General features: G+C 44.6%; 1 protein-coding gene across 1 annotated transcript in view; it reads right to left on the bottom strand.

Annotated features, from left to right (window-relative positions):
- PKP2 (plakophilin 2) overlaps positions 1-27,480 on the bottom strand; it is an 810,521-nt gene that overhangs the window by 93,211 nt on the left and 689,830 nt on the right. The window contains exon 10 of the mRNA XM_069628098.1: positions 4,036-4,189. Within this exon, the coding sequence (XP_069484199.1) occupies positions 4,036-4,189 (154 nt within the window). The remainder of the gene's footprint in view (positions 1-4,035; positions 4,190-27,480) is intronic.

A 27,480-nucleotide genomic window follows, 5' to 3' on the forward strand; every position in this document is an offset into this window, starting at 1 on the left:
TTGCATTCGGCGCCTCTGAAATTCCTGTCGTGCATGACGGCGTTTCTTGTGGCCATCACCTCTGCACGACGAGTGGGAGAGATCCAGGCCCTCTCCTGTAAGCCTCCGTACCTGACATTCCACCAGACAAGGGTCGTGCTGAGGACACACCCCTCCTTCATGCCCAAGGTGCCGTCGGACTTCCATCTCAACGAGCCCTTGGTGTTACCCGTTTTCTTCCCGTCGCCTTCGTCGCCGACTGAGAGGACTTTGCACTCGCTGGATGTGGCTAGAGCGCTGAAGTTCTACGTGGACCGAACAAAGGATTTTCGGAAGACATCACAGCTGTTGTGAACTTTGGCCCGGTGAACCAAGGGAAGGTCCTCTCCAAGTCTTCCATTTCCAGGTGGCTCTCTGGCTGCATCACCCATTGTAACTGGTTGGCAAACCGACCGTTGCCTGGCCGCCCGAGAGCCCATTCGACCCGAGCGATCGCTGCAACTACGGCGTTCCTGTCTGGTGTTCCCCTGCTGGACATCTGCAGGGCTGCTATGTGGAGGTCGACGCACACCTTCACGAAATTCTACTGCGTCGACCGGGATTCCAGGGAGGAGTCCAGAGTCGGCCAAGCAGTGCTGCGCAACCTGTTCCCTTGAAGGTGAGGCTGGTGAGGAGGTAAGAGATGCTTAATGTTGAGCCTTGCCACTTCCCGTGGTTGTGCATGCGTGTACTGCTATGTATTCTTTATTCATGAGCATGTGAATCCATGCCAGACCCCATGCTGGAGAAGGAACAAGTTACTTACCTATAACTGTTTTTCTCCAGCATGGATCTGCATGGATTCACATGCGAACCCTCCCACCTACCCCTATACGGCTCTTCTCTTGGTCCTACTGCCACTTTACGTTCTACCAAATCTGAAGATGGCTGTCAGAGGAGGGGGCTTAGGTAGAGGGCAGTCATTGGCTGGGGGCAGTATGACCCAGAGACCAGTGATTGGTTATTAGTAGAAAGACAGTTCAGAATCGAAACTGATTTTTTCTTTACCGAGGATGCCCAGCTTGACGACGGGGAATATTCATGAGCATGTGAATCCATGACAGACCCATGCTGTAGAACAACAGTTACATGTAAGTAACTTGTTCCTTATCTATGAACAGTTCTCCCTCACTCTACTAGGAAGGTGGAATAAGAAAAAATGAAAGGGAATATATGCCAATCAACACCACACTTTGAGTACTGTTTAAACTGAATCTTTAATATATCATTGGTAAAAGAATCTAATAAAGGTGGGATATTGTAACCTCCCAAGATGGTGGATATAAAATGCTATCGGGGCTATGCAATATACCTGCGACAGCGCCGCCTTTCCTGCAGCACCATGCCTACCCCCACCTGGAGGACCTGTTGGCGTTTGGGGGATCGCCTCCTTTGGGGGCCACTGCGGCACAGTCCTCCTCGTCGGCCCCTTCTCATGGGGGTCGCCATCTTGCCAAATGCGCCCATACACAGTAAACTGGCGGCCAGTTTCCACGCATGGGCGTTTCATGATTGCCATGGGTAACCCAACGAAGCTATGGAGCCTCGTTCCAGTGCAGAGACACTTAAGGGGAATGGACGCTACCAACCGCGCTTCCCAACTTTCCTTGTCCTGAGGAATAGACGCTGCCTCTTCCTTCTCATGCCTCTCTGCTTATTCTTGGCCAGCCTTTTGCCTTACCTGGTTTTATTTTTGTCTCTCTCCTTGAGGTCACTTGCTGGTCTACTCTGTACCCTCTTACCTGTTACCAGTTACCAGTTCTGGGCCCAGTCTTCCTTCATTTGCCTTTCCTGGCTGCCTGTTTCCTTTGCTTATTTTGGGCGCCTACATCCGTGTTCACACTGTCCTGACACCACGGTAATACGTGAGTGGTCCCCTTACATGGTGTTGGGAGAGGGTTCACAGTCTCCGGCTGAGTCACTGATTGTCAGACCGGGGCTGGGGGCGATCTTCCTTACCATACTATCCCAGGAACCGAGTGGACATTCGCACCTGGAGAAACCTGGATCGACGAAAGTAAAAAAACCACAGGTACGTGGGGAAAACTGCGGGGCACATTGACAATATCTACTCTTTTTTATTTACCTTAGTAATGGCTATACAGAAACAAATGAGGAACATGTGGTGAAAATTATTCGCCAACCACCCATGTATGCTCTAGGCAGAATTCATTTTTACTTACACTTAGAACTAAATAATCTCTCGAAGAGCATGCAAGAATGGTAGCAGTTGAAATTACGCAGTAATGACAGCAGTAAACGAACGGAAAGCAGAATTGTTGATGGTGAAATAGTTAAGGTAGCAATGTATTCACGGGGACACATTTATACACATATTAGGCAATTGGAAAGTAGGACAAACCCAAAAGTGTATTCATCAAACACAAATCTTTGGTTCAAAATATGATTATTTACAGTACATTTAGTGGTTAATGATGTGAATACATCGAAACAATCATTAAAAAAGTTATTAAACATTGAAATTTCCTCTAATAATTTAAGTTTTTTATGCATACAACTGTACGGAATAGAATGAGCATTGGTGTCAGTTATTCAAAACCATACATCGCTTGGCGGGGCTACCTTGCTAACAAATTAACATTTTGAGTTTGTGTTGTGCTAAAGCAAACACTATAGCAAGATATGGGACTGCCTTGTGGGCATCTGCTGATGTGACCAGCATATACAAATTGTGGAGAATTGTTTTTTTGTAATTCCTACTTGGTCTGCCAAACTCTGCTCCTATATTGTCTGTTCTTAGTGAACTCGGCACAAGTTACCTAGAAGATTAATCTTTGAGCCGGTCAAGCTTTGGTTCAGTGTATGGGCAATCAAAAGAGCAACCTTTTTGCATCAAATTTCAAATCATTATTACGTCTGATGCCAATTGTTTGTGTATTCATTGATTAACATTGATCAAAATACACATGGTTTTAGCAAACTTTAATTGTTTTACGTGCACAACGGTTATCTCTATTATGAATTACCTTCATTGGAAACTATTGAAACAAGAATGATTATCAACAGGCTGAATTGACTAAAGTGTCAAAGCGTACTAACTGACTTAACTCATAGCATAGTTGATTATCTCCTGTGGTCCAACTACTGGTAGGAGTGTGCGTGGATTACCAGGGCAAGGTTTCATCTTTTAGCACCGAGGCCTGTCAAGGCAAGTGGCTAGCAGAACGCTGCCCAACAAAATTAGAGATCAAGGTTTTACTCTGTAATGATGAACAGATCCATTATTAACTGCGTCTTAGCCACATTGCAGAGAAGCATTAAGGTATTGATTGTCAGACAATTTTCCTTTTCAGTTTTGGCCATCACCAATTGCCAACTGTTCTATACATGGTAGAGGGCTGAGGTGGTTAACTGCTCCAAGTAATGCATTCCAACACGTTCTGCACTCTGTTTTCGTTTCCAAATGTTATTGTGTTGCAAAAGAAAGAACAGTACTAATGATTTAAGTAATGACCCCCAAGGCAGGGAAATGGTGTGCCCCAAAATTTAAAGAGAAGATGTGGGCTGGGAAGGCCTTTTTAAAGTCCCAAGCTAGCTTTGCAATGCCTGCCTAATAAGGAGCGTGCTCAGCGAGTCAATAGCAAGTGTCAGGTAAAGGAGCGATTGATTACCTGGATTTGGGATGTCAATATTTACCACTAGTGCATATACCTGTGTGTTTAGTGTATTAGCGGTAGTACAATAGCAATACCTTCTATGAGGTGAGAATCAAAACAAATAATGGCAGTGCTTGGCCATCTGACTGAAGTAGCTGCCAAATGGTGAATCGTGGGCAAATGGCTGCAAGAGGCCCATACAGAAACAAAACTATTGGCATTGGTATGCTAGTTTACCAAAGCTGCCATCTGTCGAAAACTACAGAGTTGTTCCAAACAGCCTCCATTTCATGCTTCTAAATATTGGTTATTAAAACGCATTTACAAAAGGTTGCTTTCTATGCATGTATGCCGAAAGAACTAGAGCAAAGAAAAAAAAAGTGAATTATTTGCAGCATACCAATTTCATTTTGAAGAGAAATGTTGCGTGACAAGTTCCGGAGCATCGACACGGTTGTTCTCCTCACACTAGGATTGGTTGAGTGCAGTATGTTTCTAATATGCTGGAGGCCATTTTCCTTTTGAACAATCATCTGGGCCACTGCAAAAGGCATCTGTAAAAAGAAACATGTATGAATGCTTACTAAGAATCTAAAATAAGAAGGGTATACTATAGAGTACCTAGTCTAAATGTAACAATTAGATACACAAACCTAGCAGAGTTTACTACTAAACAAGAGAAAGGCTCCCAGGTTGAATAATTTCATCTCATTACAACCTTTCAAAGCACAAGGCTACCTTATAAATGGGAGTATGTCCGTATACAATACTGGTTGATTAACGTCTACTTCAGCAGTACATGATGCACATGGAATTGAAGACACTTTTACATTGTAAGAGTGAAACCTAGAACAGTGCTCATGTACTCCTCACATGGATTATAAAGGCTCCCCAAGACTGGACAAAAAGTATAGGCATACAGTGCTCCCTCGTGTCAACTCAAGAGTTGTAGCTCTGTGCGATACACTAAAGGCGGGAAAGACAATTTTACGCAATAGATCTCTCTTTGGACTACTGATAAGTCATAAGATCAAGTTTCTGTAGTTAGAGATCATTGAGTGGGGTCTATGGGTACCAGCCACTTAAGTCAATTAATGAACAAATCAAGGAGTGAAATGATTAGAGAGAAAAATGACATTCATCAATCTTCATACACAGTGATTTGAATTGAAAAACACTTGAATAATGATCACAGTTACATGGTAATTATTACACTGACATGAAAAATAACAATCCTAAGGACGGAACAGTCAAACATCTTATTTAGTGCAAATGAAACAATGATTACAAATATGGTGCTCAGTGACGGCTCCTATAGCCATGAGGAATGCAATATTCTAACAATGAACCAATTTCTTTTATAAGGACAGTATGAAAATAGTTAAGTTAAAGAGAAACACATTTTTGTGGAAAACCATTAAGAATTAGGGTCTAAATTCTCGTCAATTTTCAACCATGAAATATCGAGTGTGAATACTCTAAAGCATTAAAAAATGAACAGCAAAGTTAATTGAGATAAAAAGTTCAAAGAGTAAATAATTAGATTTGGATGTGATAGATGGGAACTGTTTTTGTGTCCCATGTTCCTAGTTAACTTTGGGAAAGTCCGGGTCTTACTAGTACCCGTTAAGAATTAAATGTTATGTCAGGGTCTCGTTTCGGTGATGGCCAACGTGCATGGATCTAGTTAAACTAGATCTCAAAAGCGGGAATTAATCGAGTTTTGATAGTTCCCTTTGGACTTCACATTTCGGCGGTCTCAGGTTGCTCAATTGCCGCCTTCATCAGGGCTCCATATCAGGGGACCCTGTGTGAAAAACACATAAGGTGTATAAGTGGTGTGTATAGCAAAAGGAACCTAAAAATCCCAGGTACACGTATAAAAATAATTCTAATTGCAAAGAAACGAGGTGTCGGTGGTGCTCTTACCTCCCGGTGCGCAATCCCAATTTCTAAGTGCCAAAACGCATGAGGAGCAACACATCTGGTTCTGGTGGTCCCATTTTGGACTTAATAGAAGGTGATTTATTTTGCAATAATTGATGTAGGATCCTAAAGCAACAATTGCTCCACTTGCTGGTGCCTCATGGGATCCTATGTTTGGTCCAGTATTTATTCCCATCAGGACCTCCCTCACCAAACTGGCAGCTTTTCTTGGCAATGCACTGCCCTCCCCCTTGACAAACAGATTTCAGTAACTGCGTTAACAAGACTCGTTGTCACGATGACTAAAGATGATTGCTACAAACAACTTATCTATTAGCCATTGACACACACATGCTTCAACGTAAAAAAATATATTCCTGGTAGCCATGGTTAAATCATCTTGCTCTCTGCCCTTAGTGTAATTTCAAATGACAGTAATAGCAGCAGTGTCAACACATTTGAGTATGTTGTAATCCTTGCTCTGCGTACTCCTTTGACAGACAACCTGGTCCTCAATTCATGGCCCTCAATCCTCCCTTATGGACTTCATGCGATACCCCAATGCATGTCCAGGAACTCCACGTAGCATCAGTCTTCTGATTTTAACTTCATCAAACGCTTTCTGCCTGCCGATTCACATGGCAAGCCTCTCAAGCAGATCTTCACCACTAATTCTAGACCTTTCCTAAAGCCACCATTTGACCCAGCCCCTCCTACAATGTTTTAATTTACCCGAATACCTTATGTCCCCCTCCATCACCCACGTGATCCCCATAAACACATACCACCCCCTAAAGTCCAAGAAAGTCCACTTATTCCTCTTTGTCCTCGCACTTCACTTTTCCTTCCCCTTCTGAAGGTGACATTTCTCGAACTCAGGTCTGGTGTAAAGTAGGCCTCCATTTACACTTTGTGGGTGGCTAGCTTGGGTACAACCTTACTCTCAGCATTATGAGCAGCTAGCCCCATAATCTTTGAGTGCCCACCTCAGGCCTCTGATTGACCATCTGCTCCGCCAGCTTTGAAATGCTGATACAGGCAGTTCTTAAAATCACTAATTTCTCTGATTTCCTCCCAAGGCGATCATCCATTCTCCTTGCCATCCAGCGTGCCCCCTCTTGTTCTCCTCCCAGTCTTCTCTTTACAAGCTGTGTCCTTTCCCTTCTCTCCGTAGGGCTGTCTTAACTCCTCCTTCAGCCTCTCCTCCGTCCCTCCCTCCATCATTTCACATGTGTTTTCCTTCTGCCTCATCTCTTCCCTTTCTCACTTCAGGTTTCTCTTTCTCTCCTTCCTCTCTCTAGTTATTTGTCCCACAACTCCCATCTCTGTAGATGCTTCCTCCACTCTTTCTAGAGGATAGTAGTAAGGAGACCATGTGGGGTTGAGGTCTCTTCTTACTCTCCCCTCCTTCTAGGTTCCTCTTCTTCTCCGTGAAGAAGTCAAATGCTGGAGGCTAGAAGTTGTCACGGGGGCGAGACGGGGCACTGCAGACTGCCACCAACTCCATGATGCAGGGTATTGAGACAGTATATGGGGATACCCCAGTCATCCCATACCATCATTAGCCTTGAACGTAGAAGAAACTCCTGCCATGAGAACATTGTCAGCACCTGGAAATTACCTGGACAAAATGTGTACCAGAAGAGTTGATGGATTTTAATGAAATAAAATACATTTCCACCTGTTCTATATCATTGAAAATGCAATCCAAACAAACTGTGCCTTGGGGATTCCTTTGCTTTATCCCCATGGAAATGAGAATGTAGATACGTTATAAAGCAAAACAATAATACTTACTCTAAATCATACCATAATTATCAACCTATGTTTTCAGACAAATGCACTGATTAAGTATTTGTTGCAAGTGAAAATATTTGATTTAGAAGTAAACTGAAATACATGTTGTATTTTAAATAAGGCAAGAGGCCATATGGGGCTGCTCTCCGTTCTAGGGAATTGTAACCAATGATCTGCCTATGAAAGGAATACACAAGATACCCATTAACATGTCACATTTAACAGGGCCTGGACGATAAACAGCTGTGTTTAGTATCAGCTTCAACAATGTAAAAATAATTTGGGGTTGAAAATCAATCCCTTTGGTCTAATTGGCAGGCTTTTCCCAAGACCACTATCACTTTGACAAATCGTAATTTACTTTCAAGATAAATTAGGTTTTCAACTAACAGATAGCTGGGAAGACCCATTACTCTGACATTGAACCATTAAAATAGGAAGAATAAACGGTGTTAAACAGTGTATGCTGTAGTTAAAAGAAGGCATTCCATTCCTGACTAATTTACGTATTAAATCATCAATAAGCCAGCTGTCAAGTTAAATGAGCTTTAAGCAGATGGTTGGTAAAAAGGTTTAGGGCTAAAAGGTTTAGGGCTAACAATCAAACTTCGACTTCCAAATTCAAAGGTGTAACAGAAACCTACTTTAAAATGCTCATGAATAGTTCCCAATTAACATACATTGTCTTTCATAACTAGTTACTCATCCCAAAAACAATATAGTTTTGAAAAGAGCTTGATTAGGTGAATACAATGCATGTCAAATTGATATAGTAAAAATATATTCTATTTGCAGTTTACACCACTGCCCATGAAGTGACATATTACATTATTCAATTTGTTAGTCTCCCAAATCAGAGTGATATTGTCCACTGCCACATATTTACCTAAAGAATTAGTTAATTAAGCAATATGCCCACGAGCGGCAGGGGCATTACTGACTCAGGTAATGCCGTGAGCCTTAACAAAGGCCCCGGGGCATTACCTGAGTCGGTAATGCCCCTGCCGCGAGGGGCATGGGGCATATAGCCATTAGTACCCCAGCCCGCAAGATCTGCATGACTGGGGCACTAAAAGCATTTTTATTGTCCCGAAACGCCCAAAAATAAAAAAATAAAAAAATAAAAAAACGCCCATGAAAATGCCCGCTGGGAAAGGGAAAATGGAGTCTGCTTCCCCTTTCCATGGCGGCCATTGGGAGCGGACACTCTGAGAACAGAAGCATTACCAGCGCTTCTGCTCCCAAAAAAAAAAAAAAAAAAAAAAAAGTAGGTAATTGGGGTTGGGAGGGAGGGAGGGGACGATGGAAGCCTCCAGCCGTGTCTCCACACAGCTGGAGGCTTCGCTTCTCAGCCATGGGGAGGCTCTGAGCGGGGATGGCCACGCTTCAAACCTCTTCATTGGCTGAGGGGCTGCCACGCCCCCCCGCCGTGGAAAGGGTGGCTGGAATCCCGGCCGAGAATCGAGGGATTCCCAGCGAGGGCCAATCAGACCGCTTGTTTCATTCTGATTGCGCCCTCGCCGGGTACTAATAAATATTTCTGCCCAGCACAGTTTCCTACCCCAAGGGAGGGGCTAACTTCCATCTGAAAAATCCCTCTTATAACACACCAAGTTCAAAGGGCCAATGGAAGCATAACGCCGGTCAAGTGGCACAGCGAGTAGAGCGCTCGCTTTGACATCCGTGCAGAGCCTGCCAATGCAGGTTCGAATCCCGGCAGGGCCAAACTCAGCCTTTCATATTCCGAGGTCGATAAATGAGCACCACACACCGTGGGTAATAATAAGCAGCGCTCAGATACCGGAGTGTTCGTAGCACTATATAATTGCAAAATAATTATTATTAAGCATGGAGGAGGGCCATTTTGGATGTGCATTAGGAAAGAAAGCCAATCTTTGAACCCGTCCAATCAGAATTGTAGAAACAGATTATGCTAGTGGGGGCCGTATGGCCCAATATAAAAATGTATGTTCCTATGGGAAGAAAGGAGAACTTGCTCATTTTCTTACCACCTGTGAACTAACACAATTTGGTTCAGAAAGAAAAAGTCTACGAAAATTGCAGAAATGGTTGAGCCAATAGGCTAGAAGGATTTATATGCTGAGTTATAAGAGGTTCAGAACTGGGAGTAGCTTTGTTACCTAGATCCAAGGGGCTGAGGAGAATTAGATGACATGGAAGGTCAGTGCCTTCCCATTTCCAGCCAGTGGACAGCGTAAACCGCCAGGGTGCTGGTGACATTTTTACCAGAGGCCGACTCATGCCTACAAGATAAAAGTAAAAACATAAGTGAACTCCTGGCCCAAATGCATTTAAAAATAAATCCCTTAGCAACAGAACTTTGAGAAGCTGGGGATAGGTGATTTCTCTCCCCGAATAAAATATAAATTCTCTGAATTTGTTTCAGAAAATTAATAATCAGAAATCTATAGCCTCCGATACACAAGAAGGTACAGTTTCGGCAAATGAATGAAGGTTTGGCACACTGAAACAGCTCTTTTATTAAATGTCATGAAATACAATATTTTCCCAGATGATGCAAAATAGTGGGACAAGACTGATACAAGATTGATTTAAGAAGGCTTTTATTCATAATTTTTCAATCCCTACAAGTTGGTCTGTCTTCCACTTTAAAAAATAAAACGCAAAACCGAATTTTCCTTTTACCTATTGTTACAAGGCCAGTATTCTGGAGACCCCCTCTCAACTAACCATGGGAGGTCTCCTGAGAAGCCCAAAGCCAGTCCTAAATCTGGTGGCACTGGAATAGAAGGTCCAAAATCCTGTTCCTCACCTTGCCTGTTATCTCCATCCTTACTTCTGTTACAAGATACTCGCCAGTTTCCTTCTCTTGAATAGAGGTCCCCAGCATCAGAAATACAACTACAGACATCCACTTGCTGCTATAGGTTTCACCCGCAAAGAGCATCACTATAGTGAAAAGAACCCAAAGCGTGGAAACCCGATTATCTGCAACAAGCTGAGCAATATGCTAGACTTGGGGGTGACAGAAGTTCCATAGCGAGTGGTGATCTCCCTTGGTGCGTGTACCCAAGCCAGACCAGACAGAGGTTCTGCATCAACTTCTGACACAAACAAAATCTCACAATTTGGCACCTACCCCATTCCAGAGATTGACGAGTTGGTTGAGAGGCCAGGACCGGGAAAGTTAATCTCAGCACTTGATATAACCAAGAGCTACTGGCAGGTGCCCCTAGATGAGGAGGCCAAACCCAAGATAACCTTCACCACAGAGGACCAAGATCAGTTCAGCTTTCTGCTCTTCGAGATCCATGGGGCTCCTGACATATTTAAACGCCTGATGGACTACGTCCTAACCCCCTGCCAAGCTTTTGCCATCATACCATCATAGTATAGGTTTCAAGCTGGGAAGAACACCTACAGCACCTCTCAGCAGTCTGCAACTAGTTAAGAAAAGCTCACCTGACGCCCAACCCCACTATGTGACATCTAGCGCAGTCCACTGAAATATTTAGATTTCCAAGTGGGGAACATGAGCGTACTACTGCAAAGTGGCAAAATGGAAGCCAGAGACCAATCAAGATGACATTAGGGCTTTTCTAGGCCTAGCAGATTACTAAGAAAAGAAACGAGAGAAATTAACTTCCCACTCTGGGAATCACCCACAAAGAGAGCACTCCCAAAGGTAAAACCCAAACGCGCTGCCGGTGGAGTATATCAGATGCCCGAGGTCCACAACAAAGCAATAAAACACTGCGTCCATATATGGCAACTCTGGAAACACTGCATAGCTGCTGACTGCAATAGGCTAGCCCCATATAATCCAAAAGACTTTCCATTGAAAAGGGCAAATGCAATCTTTTGTTAGTATTTAGTATGGACCAGATGTGACGCCCAATGTGGTGACCTATTTGGGTTGACCCAATTTCACAATCTGTGAAAGGGCATTGGGTAGGCATCAAACTGTGAAATAGAATTCTCTTTCCACAAGTCTATACAAAATCTCTATTCCCTGGAAGGAAGGCATGGTATGAAGAATAGACGAACACAAGTGATCACAGTTCAAGGGTGTTTATTAAACTGAATATGCAGGTTGGAAAAAACGCCTACTCTAAGCCTAAAGCTAAGATGAGAGCAAATTACGACTATCAAATGAAAAATAAGGCAGCCCTAGTGCCGTCTTGTCAAATAAAAAGGCCTATGCAAAAAAAAAAAAAAAAAAAAAAAAAACGATTGCCAGTCCTTACAACTAAATACAACATCATTGTGGGAAAAGGTTCACAAGAAAGAAAGAATTGTTCACCAATGATAAATCAGGATGTGGTAGCCGGAGGTCTCCCTTCTCCACGTTTTGAGCACAGGACAAGGTGCGACTCCTGATCACAGCACACGTTCGAGCTTTCCCAGCACGAGATAACTGTTCTGTTTTAGAGATCAGGGCCGTCAGTGGTTAAGTCTCTTTTCTACAAAAGTCTCTTGCCTTTGAGGACCTGATAGCCTCCAAAAATAATAAATAAAAAATTCCTTTCAAAATGTACGTTGGGTGATGCCTTCACGCCTAGGTCCCCCTCTTCCGGGGTCAGACCCTTCGACTCTTGCCTCCCGCCGTCGGGTTCACTACAGCTTTTCAATTTCTCTTTTGGCACTCACAAATCTTAATGTCTTTTTAAACATTTCACCGTGGACATACCTCTGTCGGGTTCACTTTTGTCACCACACTTTCTTGGGACTTTAGACTTTGTCCTTCTTTATTGACATGCCTCTGTCGGGTTCACTCTTGCCATCTCATACTTCCTTTTACTTTCTTCTGCTGCGGGATTCACTTCCCTTGCGTTCTCAATGGTTTGTCGATAAAAGACTTACATCTATGTGATTTTGCTAGAGCCCTGCATGAACACTTCAACCTTTTCCTCGCGGCTCCTCTAGGGCCTTCTGGTATCAGTAGTTTCATTCAACGCGGGATCAACCAATGTCTCTCGAGTGAGCACCCACGTGGTGCCGGCTCCCTCTGCAGCTGGTCTTCCCTTAACACATGTGCCACTTTGCGAATTTCATTCAACACAGTTCGGTTTCTTATTGGTTCTCCCCTCGACTCACCGGCTGCGATTAATCGCTTGGCTTTACTTGTATCTGGAGTCAAGGTTGGTACCACGGTAGCAAGCATCTCTCTGTCCTGCTCATCAGCGTAGGCATGCCCGTGTACCGTTGACATCTGCTGCAACACACTTGGGTTATTGTTCGTGGTCTTACGATTCCTTCCACGGATGTCTCTCGGATCTAGTTCGGAAAGGGCAAGGTTCCTTCTCTCCTGGTCAGCCTTTCGGTTCTGGCCGCCCTTCTCCTTCCCTTGAACTGCCATGCTTGGATAGCTGTCTCGTCATGCAGGCTGCCTTGCTCATCTTGTGCACCACCTTTTAGCCCTGTGGGGAGGGGAAAGGGTTGTCAGGTGTGTGTGATCCTGGTCATTTGCCTGACTTTGCATGACCCTTGTATTGGGACATGTCAGGTAAACGTCTTTCGTGGTGTGAAAGTGTTCTTATCAGAAAAGGGGGAGGGGAGATTAGAGTTTGAGCCTCCTATACAGCAGGATGGGAAAAGGTATTCGAAGAAGGGGGCTACCGCGGCTCACCTGTTAGTGTCCTACTTCCACTCCGAGGACCCCCCATCCAGGTGATCCTCCATCATTGGCCCACCCCCAAGAACTGGATCCAATAGCGATGGCCCGGTCCTGGCCACCTGGATGACAGATTCCCCAAGGACTAGTCAGGGAGACACCTTCAGGTTTCACATATCCCCATCTGGCGATAGGATTCAGATGCCGGGTAGGCCCCCTGACTAAATTATCTTTCTAGAACTCTTGTCAGCATATCGACTTTGTCCTGCATTAGAGTTCAGTGAGCTTCTGGTAGCTGGTATGTATTTTGGTGTACTCTTTTCCCTGCAAGTGTGCTTAGCTGGTGCCTAATATGGACAGCCAGGACTGCAAGAAAAATAGTCCACTTCCTAAATGTTTTGCTATATTTTACCTTACTTGGGTTAAAGTTTTGGGTCATTTTTTTGGATGCTGACCCTCGGATGATGCTTAAGATCATCTCGGTCTTCCTCCTGGCTTGGTATTAATGTGATAGGAAGGCTGCAGAAAAAGGGAGCTGGGGAAATGTAAATAAGCGGTCCGGTCACTATACTGGTATCTGAATGGCACCAGGACCGGTGAGAATCTGCCGACAACACAAATCCTCGCTTCTTGCAGCACATGGGAAAGAACCTGGGAAAGGGAAAGGACCCGTCACTGTAATGGGGTCAGTTTGGCGACACTGAGCGTTATTAGTGAGAAAGCAGGGCGTACCTAAATCCTCTCTAGTTGTGTGCAAGTGCCCTCTGGTTCTCGTTGCTAGAGCTCTGTGGCTACAGCAGACATTTTATTTTTCACTTGATCCAAGGATGCCTGCACACTACTTTAACATTTCTGAAAATGTTAAAGTTGAGCATTTGGGATAACAGACCCACCATTATATCAGCCTTTTTCTTACGCAAGGCCACATGGGGTCCTTCTGTATTGACAGGTCAGAGGCTGAACCTAGGAATCCCACCTTTTGCCTTCTGATCTACAGGATTATTTTGTTTATTATTGAAAATAGGTAAAAGTTGAAGCAACTGCCCACAGCTTTTGATTGATGTTAAGGCAAACATCAGCACGTTGATAACATCTTTTCAAAAAAGGTTTCAGGCGCCCCTCTGTAGAAAAGTACAGTGAGTAAAAAGCGATGGCTGCGGACTCTCAAAGTGGAAAAGAAACCACAGAACAGGTTATCATGCCGTGTTCTTTCTGGAGAGGGGCGCCTGCTACCTTTTTTGAAAAAACATTGATAAACTCATTGCACTTTAGATTTCATTTTTCTTTATTTTTTTTAATGATAAAAATGGTCCTCTTGTCGATTAGTGGCTAAATGACTATGAATCATAAGTAACAGTGAATCATGTGCTTCTTGCGCAGTGAGCATAGACCCCCAGAAGGCCTCTGATGTAATAGCCCACAGACTAATATTTATTTAGATTCTGTTTTTTTAAAACAAACTTTTCACATTTCCAAATCCATTAACCGGAAAGCAGCAAATACATAATAATCAGCATCATTATATCCCAGCAAGGTATCACATATTAAACATCATTAAAATCCATATCACAAATTATTCTTACCTTAAAACATTATAAACGTCAATGACCTTCCTTCTGGAAATAAAATAAATCCAGGCTTCATGTTCTCCGCTCATGAACAAAGCCCAAATGCCTTGCAAGGTTAAATCCTCCCTGAGACCTACCTGTTAAGCGCAAAGCGTCTCCAGATTTGCAAGGATTCACATTGTGCAACAGATGTTTTGCAGTCTCCATCTGATTCTCGCTGCAAAGACGGCATGCCCGCTGTTCCCTAGTGTTCTGAGTCAGGCCCCTTCTATTTCGCGTGTACAAGCCGGTTATATTTTATTTTCAAGTAATCCCAAGGAAATTCCCAATAAATTGATTAACATAGGTAGGTACAACCTCCCTTTCCGGAATGTAACAGATGAATTCCGCGGCATGACTGAGTTGCTAGATTAATGATGGATTGCTCCCTGGCAAAATCATCCAGAATACACATTTCATCGTGGACTTAATGTTATGCCTAGGAGTCCTCTGGGACAGTCTGTACCTGCCCACTAACTGTGTCCACAAGCTTAACAACATGGCTATTTGTCATTGACTGGGATCTAGTTGTATGCACATTGTATATCAGGGCCTGTAGGGTCAGCCCAGGTCCCTGGCCAATTTCCACAGGGTGGTCGCACAACCTAACGGAACCTTTTGAATAATGGGCAGAATGTTCAATTCCAAAGCAAACCATTTTAATAGATGTATATCAAGGCAATTTTAGTAATATCTTCAGGATTATACGTTCAAGTTTAGCAATCTCCTCCGAATTTGCCAGAGCCCAAATTACAGCCTCATACAAAATAACAGAATTGATCTTTGTCGGATAAATGTGTATAAAGGGTTGCAATAGAGTACCCCCCCGCCTTTGTTGGCAAAGGCCCCAATACATAAACGCAATAAGTAATGCTCGAGATGGAGTTTGGTCTAGGTGCATGTGTGCAGTCCGGGTGAATGCCTAGATATTTATAGGTATACACCACCTCTTCCACATAAACCCAGTGAAGTTCCCAGCGCACTCTAGGAGGGGATTTTCTTGACAGATTAAATCCCATTATTTTGGTTTTGTTGGTGTTCACCACCGATGAACTAAGGTCAGAGTACCTCTTCAGATTGTTCAGTGTGACTTGTAGACCCACCTAGATTAAGGTTGAGAATAATCAAGTCGTCCGCATAGCCAAGCCACTGTAACACTGTAGAGCCAAGTTTAGGAGGAATGGCCAAACTGTCTTCAAGCGCATTCCCCAGGTCGCAAAGACAGAGATTGAATAACATTGGCGCAAAAATACATCCTTGTTTCAATCCTTTATAGGTGGTAATCCAAGGAGAAAGGCAACCCTGTTGGTCCAATCTAACCTTGACCCTGGTTTGGTCATGTAACAAAATCACCATTTTGGAGGAGTCCCAGAGGGATATCCCAGTTTTGTAGTGTGTGCCATAGGCATGCCTGGTCCACAGTATCAAATGTGACAGTATAATCAACGTAGGCCACATAGAGCGGGATCCTCCTAATCTACCAGGCCTGTTAAATTATGGTAATGAGGGCCAGGCAGTTAGTAGTTGTGCAGGCCTCTGATTTAATAGCCCACAGACTAATATTGTAATGCTACACAGAATAATATTGTAATGCTACATATGATTCAGCTCAATTTAGCAACAGAAGCCAGAAGAAGCATTGATTAGCTCTGGGCACATTTTCAATTGGCTACTGGTTTAAATTTTGTATTGCACATACCATGTACTTTATTGCATTTTAATTGTTCTGTCAGGCGGACGGTGGTTGGTTACTGGGTGACACTTGAGTTACCTAGGGTCCCTATTCTGTGCAAGTGGCCTCAACAATTTATTGATTTCTCTGGTGGGCCGGCATCCCGGTGCTAATTTTGCACTTACCATCTGCAATTTTGTTGTGTGTGGATATTTATTGTTAACACTGGAATACTGAGTATTATTAAAAGTTACTACTCTGTGTTCAGATTAACTTTATTAGAAACAGACAGAAAAGCTTCTAGGTGCAACTACATTATTTAGCAAGATCAGGATTCTACAATTAGGAAAATGACAAAAAGGAAGTTGAGCACTAAACTTTCCCTGGACCAGGTCCCAAAGAAATCAGCGTGTCTGATGGCTCCCATCAGCGATGCCAACATATTTGTCATGGAGATCGAGAGCCAATCCCTAGATCGGGAACCTCACATTGGTCAGGTAAACTAAAAGGGGTGAGGGAATCTGCTGGTCTTTCAAGTTGTGCCACTTCCGATAATTACTGAATATCTTTGTGTGGGCCTTTGACACAAACTACAATAAAATTGCTCCAGTAAGAATTAAGAAAAATAAGTTCATGTAATATACGTAGTCCACAATATCCATACCTTGACACAAAACACTGAAGCCCACACTCCTAGCCTCGCTTAGCTCAACTACCAGGTCCCAGAACAAGACCCCACACAACTTGGCCAACCAATACCAGGCATGCTCGCTCTACACCGTGGACTTGCATGCACCGATCGTAACTAAAACACCCAAACCCCACAAACCCAATAACATTTGATCGTCAGAGGAACAAGTCCCTTGACGAAGGAACAAAAGGGCCCGCGAACACCTATGTAAAAAGCACCCTTCCCCAACTAACGGTACAACTTTTGCCACTGGTGCCCATTCCTATAAAAAAGCAGTAGTTACCCTCAAAGCCAATTCTACAACACAAGAATTTCCAATGCAGGCTCCAACACTAAAGAATTATTCTCCATCTTTAGGGAGCTTGAAACAACCATCCTCATTAATGCTGGTACTCGCTCAGATAAAGCCTAATGTACCACATACAAGATGCCCTATCACACAAAATTGAGACTATTCACACATAAACTAGCACTAAAAAAGCCCCGCTTGCCATCAAAGCTTCTACGCGGGATGCATTTGACCACTCCAGTGGTGCCCACTCTTCATCTCCCACGACGTTGTGTTCTGCCAAGTCTCGCAAGAGCAGGTCCTAGCCACCATTTTATCGCTAAAACCCTCAAATTGCAAAGGTGACTCATGCCCCGTCCATATAGTGAAGCTCTACGCACCCACCTTCGCGCTTATCATTACTGAGTTTGCAAACGCATCCTTCCAGACCAGTAATGTGCCCTCTAGTATTAAAGGCAGCCTGGATCACACCACTCCTTTATTAAAAAATAAAAATACTAGATTTGTCCATACCTACTAACTACCGCCCTATCACTACAGTCCCTTCCTTGCTCAAAATACTTGACCGCCTTGCCTACACACACGTCCAACAGTTCCTTGAGCAAAACCACCTACTCAGAAAAAGACAGTCCGGCTTCCGCCCCAAAACATAGCACGGAAACATCCCTGCTTGACTTGAAAATCCAAATGGATAATATCTGTGACTCGGGCAACTTAGCCATCCTCGTCCTATTAGATATCTCGGCTGTGCCCGATCTAGTTTACCATGACATTCTCAGCCAACACTTCAATTTCTCACATGAAGCTACCTCAAGGATCAATTAAGTCCTCAGTGGTCGCACTACTAGAGTATTAATTGGTGAGGCTGCAGCCGACTACATCCCAGCCCTACTAGGTGTCCTGCAAGACTCCTGCCCATCACCCACACTGTACAATACATAAACTAAGCCCTTATTCGATCTCTTTGATTCACTAGGGATCATCTACACTAACTTTGCGGTCGACATCCCTATAACTGGTGACACGCCACAATCAACAGTGTACAGCACTATCCAAAACTGGATGGCCACCCATAACTTGTGCTTAAATGATGGAAAAGACTAAGCTCCTCATTGTTGGCTCCCCTTACAGACTCAAAAACCTTGATGCAGCCTTCGCCACTCTCTGCATTGAAGGTATACCAATTCCTGTCCTGAAACAAGTCAACACCTTGTAGGTCCACCTGGAAGCAGAGCTAACCATGACGAGACATTAATGCCCTAGCATCAGCCACGGCTTCTACTGCCAGGCTCGCAAGCACTCCTTCTTAACAAATTAGACTACAATGTTCTACTTATGGGCACCTCAGCTGCCAATCTGCCCAAACTACAACTGTTGCAAAACAAAGTATTGAGCGCCGTCCTAGGCCGGAAACGATCGGACCACATCTCAGCAAACAGACAGGATATTCACTGGCTACCTATCAAAGCTTGTGTCGGCTTTCCAACTTTGTGTATTGGCCACAAGGAAGCAGCCTTTTATCTCAACAACTGTAAAAGAGAAGAGAGGGTGGCGTGGCTTGCAGCCATGCGGTAAGGCAGCTGAATCTCTGAGCTCCCGACAGATCCTTTTTAAAACATATATAAAATGGTTCCATTTGAGTTGAAACTCCACGATGCAGTGTTGGAAGGCTGCAGAAGCAGCTGTTAAGAAAACCGCTGTCTGAGAAAGTAGAATGCCAGCACATGGCAGCTTGTAAGGTGGACGTGGAGTGCTATGTGGCAAGATGGCGGACCGGGACTGACTGGCCTGCGGAGGACGTTGTGAGTGGTGTGCAGGCAAGTGGCAGCTGGGGGAGCCAGAGTGCAGCAACGTGGAAGGCAGCGCTGCCGGAGTGAGTGTCCCATGAACGGAAGCAATTGCGGACTGCGTTGGTGGAGGTCGGCGCAGCTGGGGCACGTGTACTCATGGACAGCGAATCGTTTTGCGCTGGAGGAAACTGCCACCTGTGACGACGTGGGAGGGAAGGCGAGCCTTAATAGATACAGCCTGCGACCTGGCGGGTGACATAAGGCCCTTAGGAGGGAATGGGCTAATAAGCCACTGTAAACATCAGTCCCTTCTCCTTGCAATAAGAATAAAGAGTTGGCTAAACTTGGAGAGCCCGCAAGTGCAATGTCAGCCTTGCTGATTAAAAAGACACACATCATATCCCCAGCTGTGCCCAGACCAACATCAGTAGGAGACATTTTGCTGAGACCCGGAGGCGAGCCTCTTGCATGCAGAAGGAGGAGCTGCAGCGCAGATAGAGTGTGAAGCACGCGCTGCATAGCATAAAAAACAAGGAGGGGGGCCAACAAATGACGAATAGGAGTGGGGGGTGCACTGCAAACATTGCCTCACCCCTAAACCCCCTGGAGAAGTCGAGAAGATCTCAAGAATAAGCGCAAGACCATCGTCACAGGGACTGGGCCTGAGACAAACTGAGTTGGGGTACCCACTGTTCCGGACTGTCAATCCACGGGGCTGAGCTGTGGAGCAACATCCACCGGCAGTGTGGGACACTGCACGCTTGGGCATCAGGTTAGTTGTACACCTACGCCACTTCCGGGAGATTTCGGACTAGCCTGACCAGGCTGCACCTGACCTGCAGCAGCGACAATTACGGCGGCAGCCACAAGACCCAAGGGTGATAGCAATATGCCAGACAAACAATGTGGGGGCAAAAGCAAGCAAACTGCAGTGGAAAGAGCCCAGAGATCCTTGGTTAAAAAGCCCCCCACCAGGCGCCCTACTGAGGCCCCATGATAGCCAAAATCATGAACTTTAAAGATCAAGAAAAGATACTTACTTTTTCCAAGAGAAGGCAGTGAGATCACCAGGAATTCTTCAAAGCTTGCGATTTACCCAGACTACACGGCCCTCGTACAAAAGCAGAGCGCACATTTGGCCAGACAAAGTAGCGCCTCAGAAAAGCAAACTTAGGATACATGCTACTATACCTTGCTAAACTAAAAATGCTACATAATGGATGATCCTATTTCTTCGAGAATGCTGCAGAAGCCCGCGCTTGGATGAACCAGCAAGGCATACCTTTACAGGAGGCCAGGAACAATGACGACAATGCACCTCCATAACCACGTGAATAGACATGCTTGAGAGACCCGAAAGGGAATTTAGGTTGGCACTAATGATGTGGAATCAAGACTGACATGATTAAGAAGCGGGAGACAGAGAAAGGGTAATCCAGCAGCTGCCTGGACGGTTGCCATAGAGGGCAACCCCAGAACGCTTGTAAAGTTTATGATGCCAGTTGGAAGTAATTGCGCTACGGCGAGCCTCTCCCAGGAAACTGAGACTGAGCAAGAGAAGCAGCAGAGCCTGAGCAGGTGGCTGGGCGTTTGTTTAAATTTTAAGTTTGCTGGTTAAAAGTTGAAGCAGAGGCAGGAGAACACATTATTCGCAATGGACATACCAAAGGAGAACAGGGCACAGCGGTACACACAATAAGGAAACCGGAACCCTACAGGACGATTGATGAGTGGGTGAAACCCACTCGTCCTCTCCTACTAAACAGCATGAGAAGATACAGTGACGAATCCAGGAGCTATAGGTTCAAAGGTGAGAACCCTAGTAAAAACAGGAACGATGGTGAACATGAGCAACAGACAGGCCCATGGGAAGAGACAGGCCATACGAAGAACCTTTATGGCCAGTCCTGAAGGGATAAATATAGCAACATGGAATGTATGGGGTCTGATTAACTTCGTTAAAAGACTAAGTGTATGCATGGCTAAACAGAATGAAAGTGAAGGTGGCACTGCTACAAGAGATACACCTGACAAAGGAAAAACAGTCCAGGATAGCAAGGAAGTGGGGTTTGGGATCAACCTACTCCACCTACGCCCCAGAGGGATAATGGCGTGGATAGCCCCTGACGTCCTCTTTCAACTTATAACTGTGGAACAAGATAAGGAAGGAAGACTTGTAATAGTACATGGATTACTAGAGAATAGAGGTGTGCTGGGTGAACATGTATGCACTGAAACATGATGCCACGGGGTTTTCAGAACACTTGCACCCCAACTCTCCCTATATAGTGGTGCAGTACACATCTGGGGAGGGGTCTTCAACTGCACACTTAATCCATTGTTATACATGTCAGACACCAAATTTAGGAAACCAGCGCTGCCAGCAAAAGCCCCAACGATCCTTCTAAACCAGCTGGGTTTGGCAGACATCTGGAGAGAAAAACAATCAAACCTGTAGTTACTCCCATTATAGCGCTCCAGACGGTACGTGCGCACACACATATATAGATTACATCTTCACTGGGATGGAAACCCAAAGCAAGTTCACAGACAAAGAATTTAAGGCAAGCACCCTTTCGGACCATGCCCAGTTAGTGGCAACATGGAGATACACAACCATAGGGGTCCCTACGCCAACATGGTTATTGAAAACGGAAGCATTATTGGAAAGTGAATTCCAAGACCACATGCAGGAGGCCATAGAATACTTCCAACTCAACACGTAGTGTAGATAAGGTTGGAACTCTGTGGGACGCCTTTAGTAGTGGTCAGGGAGCGGCGATTGGGAAAATTGGGAGCTTCAAAAGGAGCATGCTAAGGGATGCTGTATTCCATAGAAATGGACATAGTGGAGGCTGAACAGGAAGCCAGACTAACTGGGGGGGAATTGGCTGCATTAATAGCACTAAGGTTATAATGCACTGCCCCCTTTGGGAAAAATTGGGGACACTAGATTATTGAAAAAACAGAGAATCTGCATGCTGACGGCGATAAACCAGGCAGGTTAACCAAGTAAGAGGTGCAAAGGGACCCGATCAATACAATATGAAATAGGGAAGGGGAAATTGTTAGAACCAAAAAGGATATCAATCGGGTATTCTCGCACTTCTATGAGGAACTGTACTCTCTGAGCCATGGCATGGAACCTGGGTTAATACAGGAGACCTGAACCTAAATGGAATTATCAAAACTAACCGAAGAACATGTAGCAGCACAAGACACTCCACTAACAATAGAGTAACTGGAAACAGTAATCGCAAACCTCCAACGGCCAAGACCCCCGGTCCGGACGGACTACGGGGAGAGTTTAATAGGAAATATAAAGCAATAATAGTACCCAAACTGCTTGAGGCCTACGAAGAAGTATATATACAGGGCAAACTACCGAACAGCATGAGAGAGTCACTAATACCATTCTGAAACTGGGGAAGCCACCCCTAGACTGTGGATCATATAGACCACTCTATGATCAAACACGATAGTAAGATCCTCACGACAACCCTAGCCAACAGATTAAAACAGGTCATACATACCCTGGTGTACCCGGACCAGATGGGATATGTCCCGGGACGTAACACTACGTGGAATCTGAGAAGATTACACCACATCAGAGACCAAACCAATCATAGGCAAAAGGACAGTGCCGTCGCTTCCCTAGACACGGTCAAAGCCTTTGACTCAGTGAGCTGGGACTGGCTCCTACACGTGCTGGAACACTTTGGGATGGGTACAGGTTTCATGTGGTGGATCAAGCGGATACATACGAAACCCATGGCTAGGGTCAAAACGGGCAGACACGTCTCGGCAGAATGGGAAATACATAGAGACGTAGCATGGCTGCATGCTGTCACTGATGCTTTACATAATGGCCTTGGAACCACTGGCATCTTTCTTCTGGAAGGAATACGGCAGTGCAGGAATAAACAGACAGTACCACTCACCTACTCTCGTTATATGCCGATGACATGCTCCTGTATGTCAATAATCCGGAAGATAACCTGCCACACCTATTGGATGTCATAACAGAATTAGCCAAGTTATCAGGCATATCCATTAACAAGGATAAATCCTCCTCGTTACCCTTGGCGGCACTTGAAATGAGCGCTGACCTTCTTCTGCTACCTGGGTATAGATATACACCGTGGCCCAGCAGCGTCACACCGAGGTAACACGCTAGTGGCACTCGGGAATTTCACCAAGTCCATGGTGTTCTGGAAGACGCTGTCTCTAGGGATGCCGGGCAGGGCAGCCCTGTTGAAAATGATAGTTCTCCCCCGCCTCCTGTACCATTTCACCAACATACCCTACAACATACCTAGGCTATTCTTTTGGCAATTGAACACACTAATAAGGGAGTTCCTGTGGGGTAGGGGCAGGAATAGATTAGCACTAGGCACACTGCACAGATATTATGACCTGGGCAGGATTTAACTACTGCACTTCAAACTGTATTACCTGGCAGGGCAGCTGCAGTTTGTAATGCACTGGCTGGGAGATGAACCTACTAGGAGGTTTGCCTGGCATTTCGGTGCTGGACTGCCCTCATGGGTGGGACAAAGTGATATGCAAATGATTATTCCTCCTTTGTGAAAAGTACAGTGAACTAAAAGCGATTTCTGCGAACTATCACAGTGGGTAAAAAACACAGTATAGGTTATCATGCTATGTTCTTTTGGAGAGAGGGGCGCCTGCTACCTTTTTTGCAGGTGAAATTCACCAACACACTTGGATGCCAGTAGCTTACTTGCTAGAACTATTCTGAGAGGGAATAGACAGAGCGCATCTGGCGAAAATGAAGGATTTAATATGCATGGAAATCCAGAACAGGGCCGGTAATTGAGGCATGGTGGGCAGACTTGAAGCTATGGTCAATGGCCAAGTCGACAGTATGGTCTAGGGCATAACAAAGAGGAGCCCACGAAAGCAGTAAAAGGATAGCTGCATGGAACACATTGGTGAAGTAGATGCTTGCACCCCAGGCCGAGAACAGCCTGTAGCCCCTAGTGAATGAGGAAACTGCTGTCACAGACCTGGACAGAGAGCGGATGCTCAACATTAGTTGCGACCCATTGACAGTTGGAAGCTGGCAGACCAAGTTTGTATCCCACCCACCCAAGGGAACACCCCAGCAACTCACATGTGACAATGGGAAAAAGGACACATAGTAAGACCGGAACACACCAAGAGAAAAATATGTTGTACAGCATTCCTGCCACTGTGTTGAATTGTATGTAAGGTTGTATGGTTGTTTGTTGGTTAATGTGTTGTATACAAAAACCAAATAACTTTTTTTTTTAAATATAAAAAAACTGTAGTGGTGTCAGTTTCTGTGTTACGGACTCATCCCTCTGGAACTCTTCCTGCCTCCATCAGAAATTAACAATATTACACTGCCTTAAAAAAGCTTGTAAAAACCAAATTTTTGAATAAATATGAATAAGACCTGAACCAAGTGTTACAGTACTAATGACTGTACAAACGCTGTGATACCCTTGGGTTTGGGTGTTAAAAAAAAAAGGTTATAAAGTACAAGCCCATGTGACAAAAAATGCTATAGTCCCATCCGAAAAAAGATCCATTAGCAAGATTTGAAATTCTGTTAACACTTAATCAAAAAAAGTGTCTGCAACTTTGGATAGCTCAGGGGCAACGTGCTGGTCTTGGAAGCAAGACGACACAGAACACAGGTTCGATCCCTGGGTCGGCGCTTAGAAACCTCTGGGTATTAAGCGAGTTATAAATAACGTATCATATCAATATACCAGTAGATATTCCAATATGCCATAAAGAAGCCTAATTTATTGAAAAAAACAATCACGTCGGGGAGCCTGGAAGATTTCACCTAGGCTGTGAATGAAGTGATAGTAATTCTTAATGAAATTACCCTGAGAAATAAATAGGTTTAAGCCTTTAATTAACTATTGTGACAGCACAAAACAAGAGTGCCAAAATAAACAAATCGTGCGTAAAAATAGAACAGTAAACTGTGGTTTGGGATGAGATTTGTATGATGCAAATACTCCCAGAAGCTGGGACATAGGAACATGTTCACAGTGGATCAGACTGCTAATAAGGAGGCAGACATGAAATGTCAGGAGGGACATAAGAGGTTTAGGAGAGATCACCTTATGAAGACTAACTAAGCTATAACAGAAACATTCTCATACTGATTGAAAATGTTGTAGTTGTTAGTTTGGAAAATAATGAAGTAGAGTATGCCCTCGGGAATAAGCTTATCCATTGGGTACATCATTTTAGAGGCTGTTTAGTTACACGAGATGATATATTGCGTTGAAAGATTATCCCAAAAATCCAAATGGTATGTTTTTCAGTTTAATTTGGTTCATCCATTTTTACTGCTACTACAATACAGATTGATGCCTCTGCAAGGCTCATCTATACAGTTATCAGCAGCGACTTCTCCTCCGATGGCTGTTTCAACATGACAGATTTACGCATTGTGGTAGGTATTTACGAAGGGATTTTGTGGGACCTATATAAAGATGGAGGGCAAACAACTATCCTAGATCAGCAACCATTTAAGCAACTGAGATGTCCTCACAGAAAAACTTCAGAACCTAAAATGACTGGCGATGTGGTACAAGAGGCTAATGATGTAGTTATGGAGATGGAGAGCAACGATTGGCATGATAGGCATACCAGTGAAACCAGAACTACCCAAACAAGAGAGATTAGCATGGAGGGGGAAACAAGCAACCCCCACCCCCTGTACCATTACTGGAATAAGAAAGAATCTGGAGGATAACGACTGGTGCAGTTTCATTAGGGGGTGCAAGGTATACGGTTCCCAGGAAACCTGGGATGCTGAGCCAGTGAATATAGTGGGGTATTAAAATTACTCAGTCTCAGCTATAAAGGTCTGGTCGTCCAAGTGACAGGTTGGCAACTTGGATTAATATTGAATTGAGTACAGAGAAGTTTACATCTAGAGAACAGCTTGTATGTTGTAGAGGGAGTAAAAATAGAGCTGAACACTGATGAGACTTCGTTTTGAATGTCGGTAATAGGCCTGATGGCTCAGAGCGTATCCAGAATTTGCCATTAATGGAGCAATTACTAAATTGAGGAATATAATTGCAGGAAACAATTACAACTGAATTCGGTGTTTTGAATGGTTTTACGCGATTCCATCAACCACATTTACTTTGTGTTTTTTCTTTGAATGAGGGTATCCCCTGCAATACTCTACTCCTCCCCCAAACCCATCCGATACACCCCACACACACATTACAAAGCCACGCTAGTGGATGTGTAGTTATGGTTAAGTTTCCATAGGAAGAGCACTTTTTGGGCGGCTTATAACTCCGCTCCCCCTGGACGAATCCTCACCAAACTTTGCAAAAAAAAGTATATGGCCCACTCTGATTTTGTTTTGCAAAGTTTGGTGAGATTTGGTCCAGGGGGGGAAAAGTTATAGGGGGGGGGGGTCCCAAAACGTCTTTTTTTCCCATAGACTGAATGGGAGAAAAACTTTGCGCACGCCTACAGCCCAAACCGCTGGACGGATTTTCGGCAGGAGCAGCGGCTTGGTCCCGAAAGCGTGTTTTTGTAAATTTGGTGAAAATCCATCCAGTAGTTTTCTTTAAAACGACCAAAACGTTGGTCTTAAAAAATTTGTGATATCTATGTCCGCTACGCGGAGACACTTCCCTGTTCGCTCTGCGGGCAGGACACCGATTGGGTAATGGGCTCGCGTCATGTCTGCGGATATGCGACGTGTCCACCGATTGGCTGGAGTGAGGCGTGGTGTGCGTCAGATTGTTCCGATGCGCCCGTCATCTTGGATCCGCCAACAGCGCAGCGGCGAACAGAGGCGAAATGCAGTTTTGGTGTGCAACAGTGCTTGGGGAGGTTTAGGGAGGAAGAGATGGGTGAAATACTGTATTTGTTTAGGTGGCAGGCGCTACTGATGTATTAGCCATGACCGCGCTGTCCGGGATGTTCGTAATTACTGAAAATGAGGGGTATCCTAAGGATAGTATTGCCGTCCGTGCTGTGCACAGGCAAGTTGCAACTGTTCTAAGGAAACGCGTGGCGTCAGCAGACTTTAAAATTGAGTATATGCCGCAGTTAAAATGTTTGATTCTATGGGTGTGATAATGAGTTATAAGCCACCATGGTTGTGATATGCTGCAGTGGTTGTGGCCAGGGCCTAGAGTCTTGGGTGCATGGCCGCAGGCTGTAGGCCATATACCCAAGACTCTAGGCCCTGGCCACAACCACAGCAGCATATCACACCCATAGATACACCCATAGAATTGAATATCAGGTGGTTGTGGGCAGGGCCTAGAGTCTTGGGTGCATGGCCAAAGGCCATGCACCCAAGACCGAAGTTATAAGCACTGAAGTTATAAGTCAGCATGGGTGTGATCTGATGTGGTGGTTGTGTCCACAACCTAGCATCTTGGGTGCATGGCCAAAGGCCATGCACCCAAGTCTGAAGTTATAAGTACTGA

The sequence above is a fragment of the Ambystoma mexicanum genome, chromosome 12, assembly GCF_040938575.1.
Source record: "Ambystoma mexicanum isolate Mex_15411 chromosome 12, UKY_AmexF1_1, whole genome shotgun sequence".
Lineage (NCBI taxonomy): Eukaryota > Metazoa > Chordata > Amphibia > Caudata > Ambystomatidae > Ambystoma > Ambystoma mexicanum.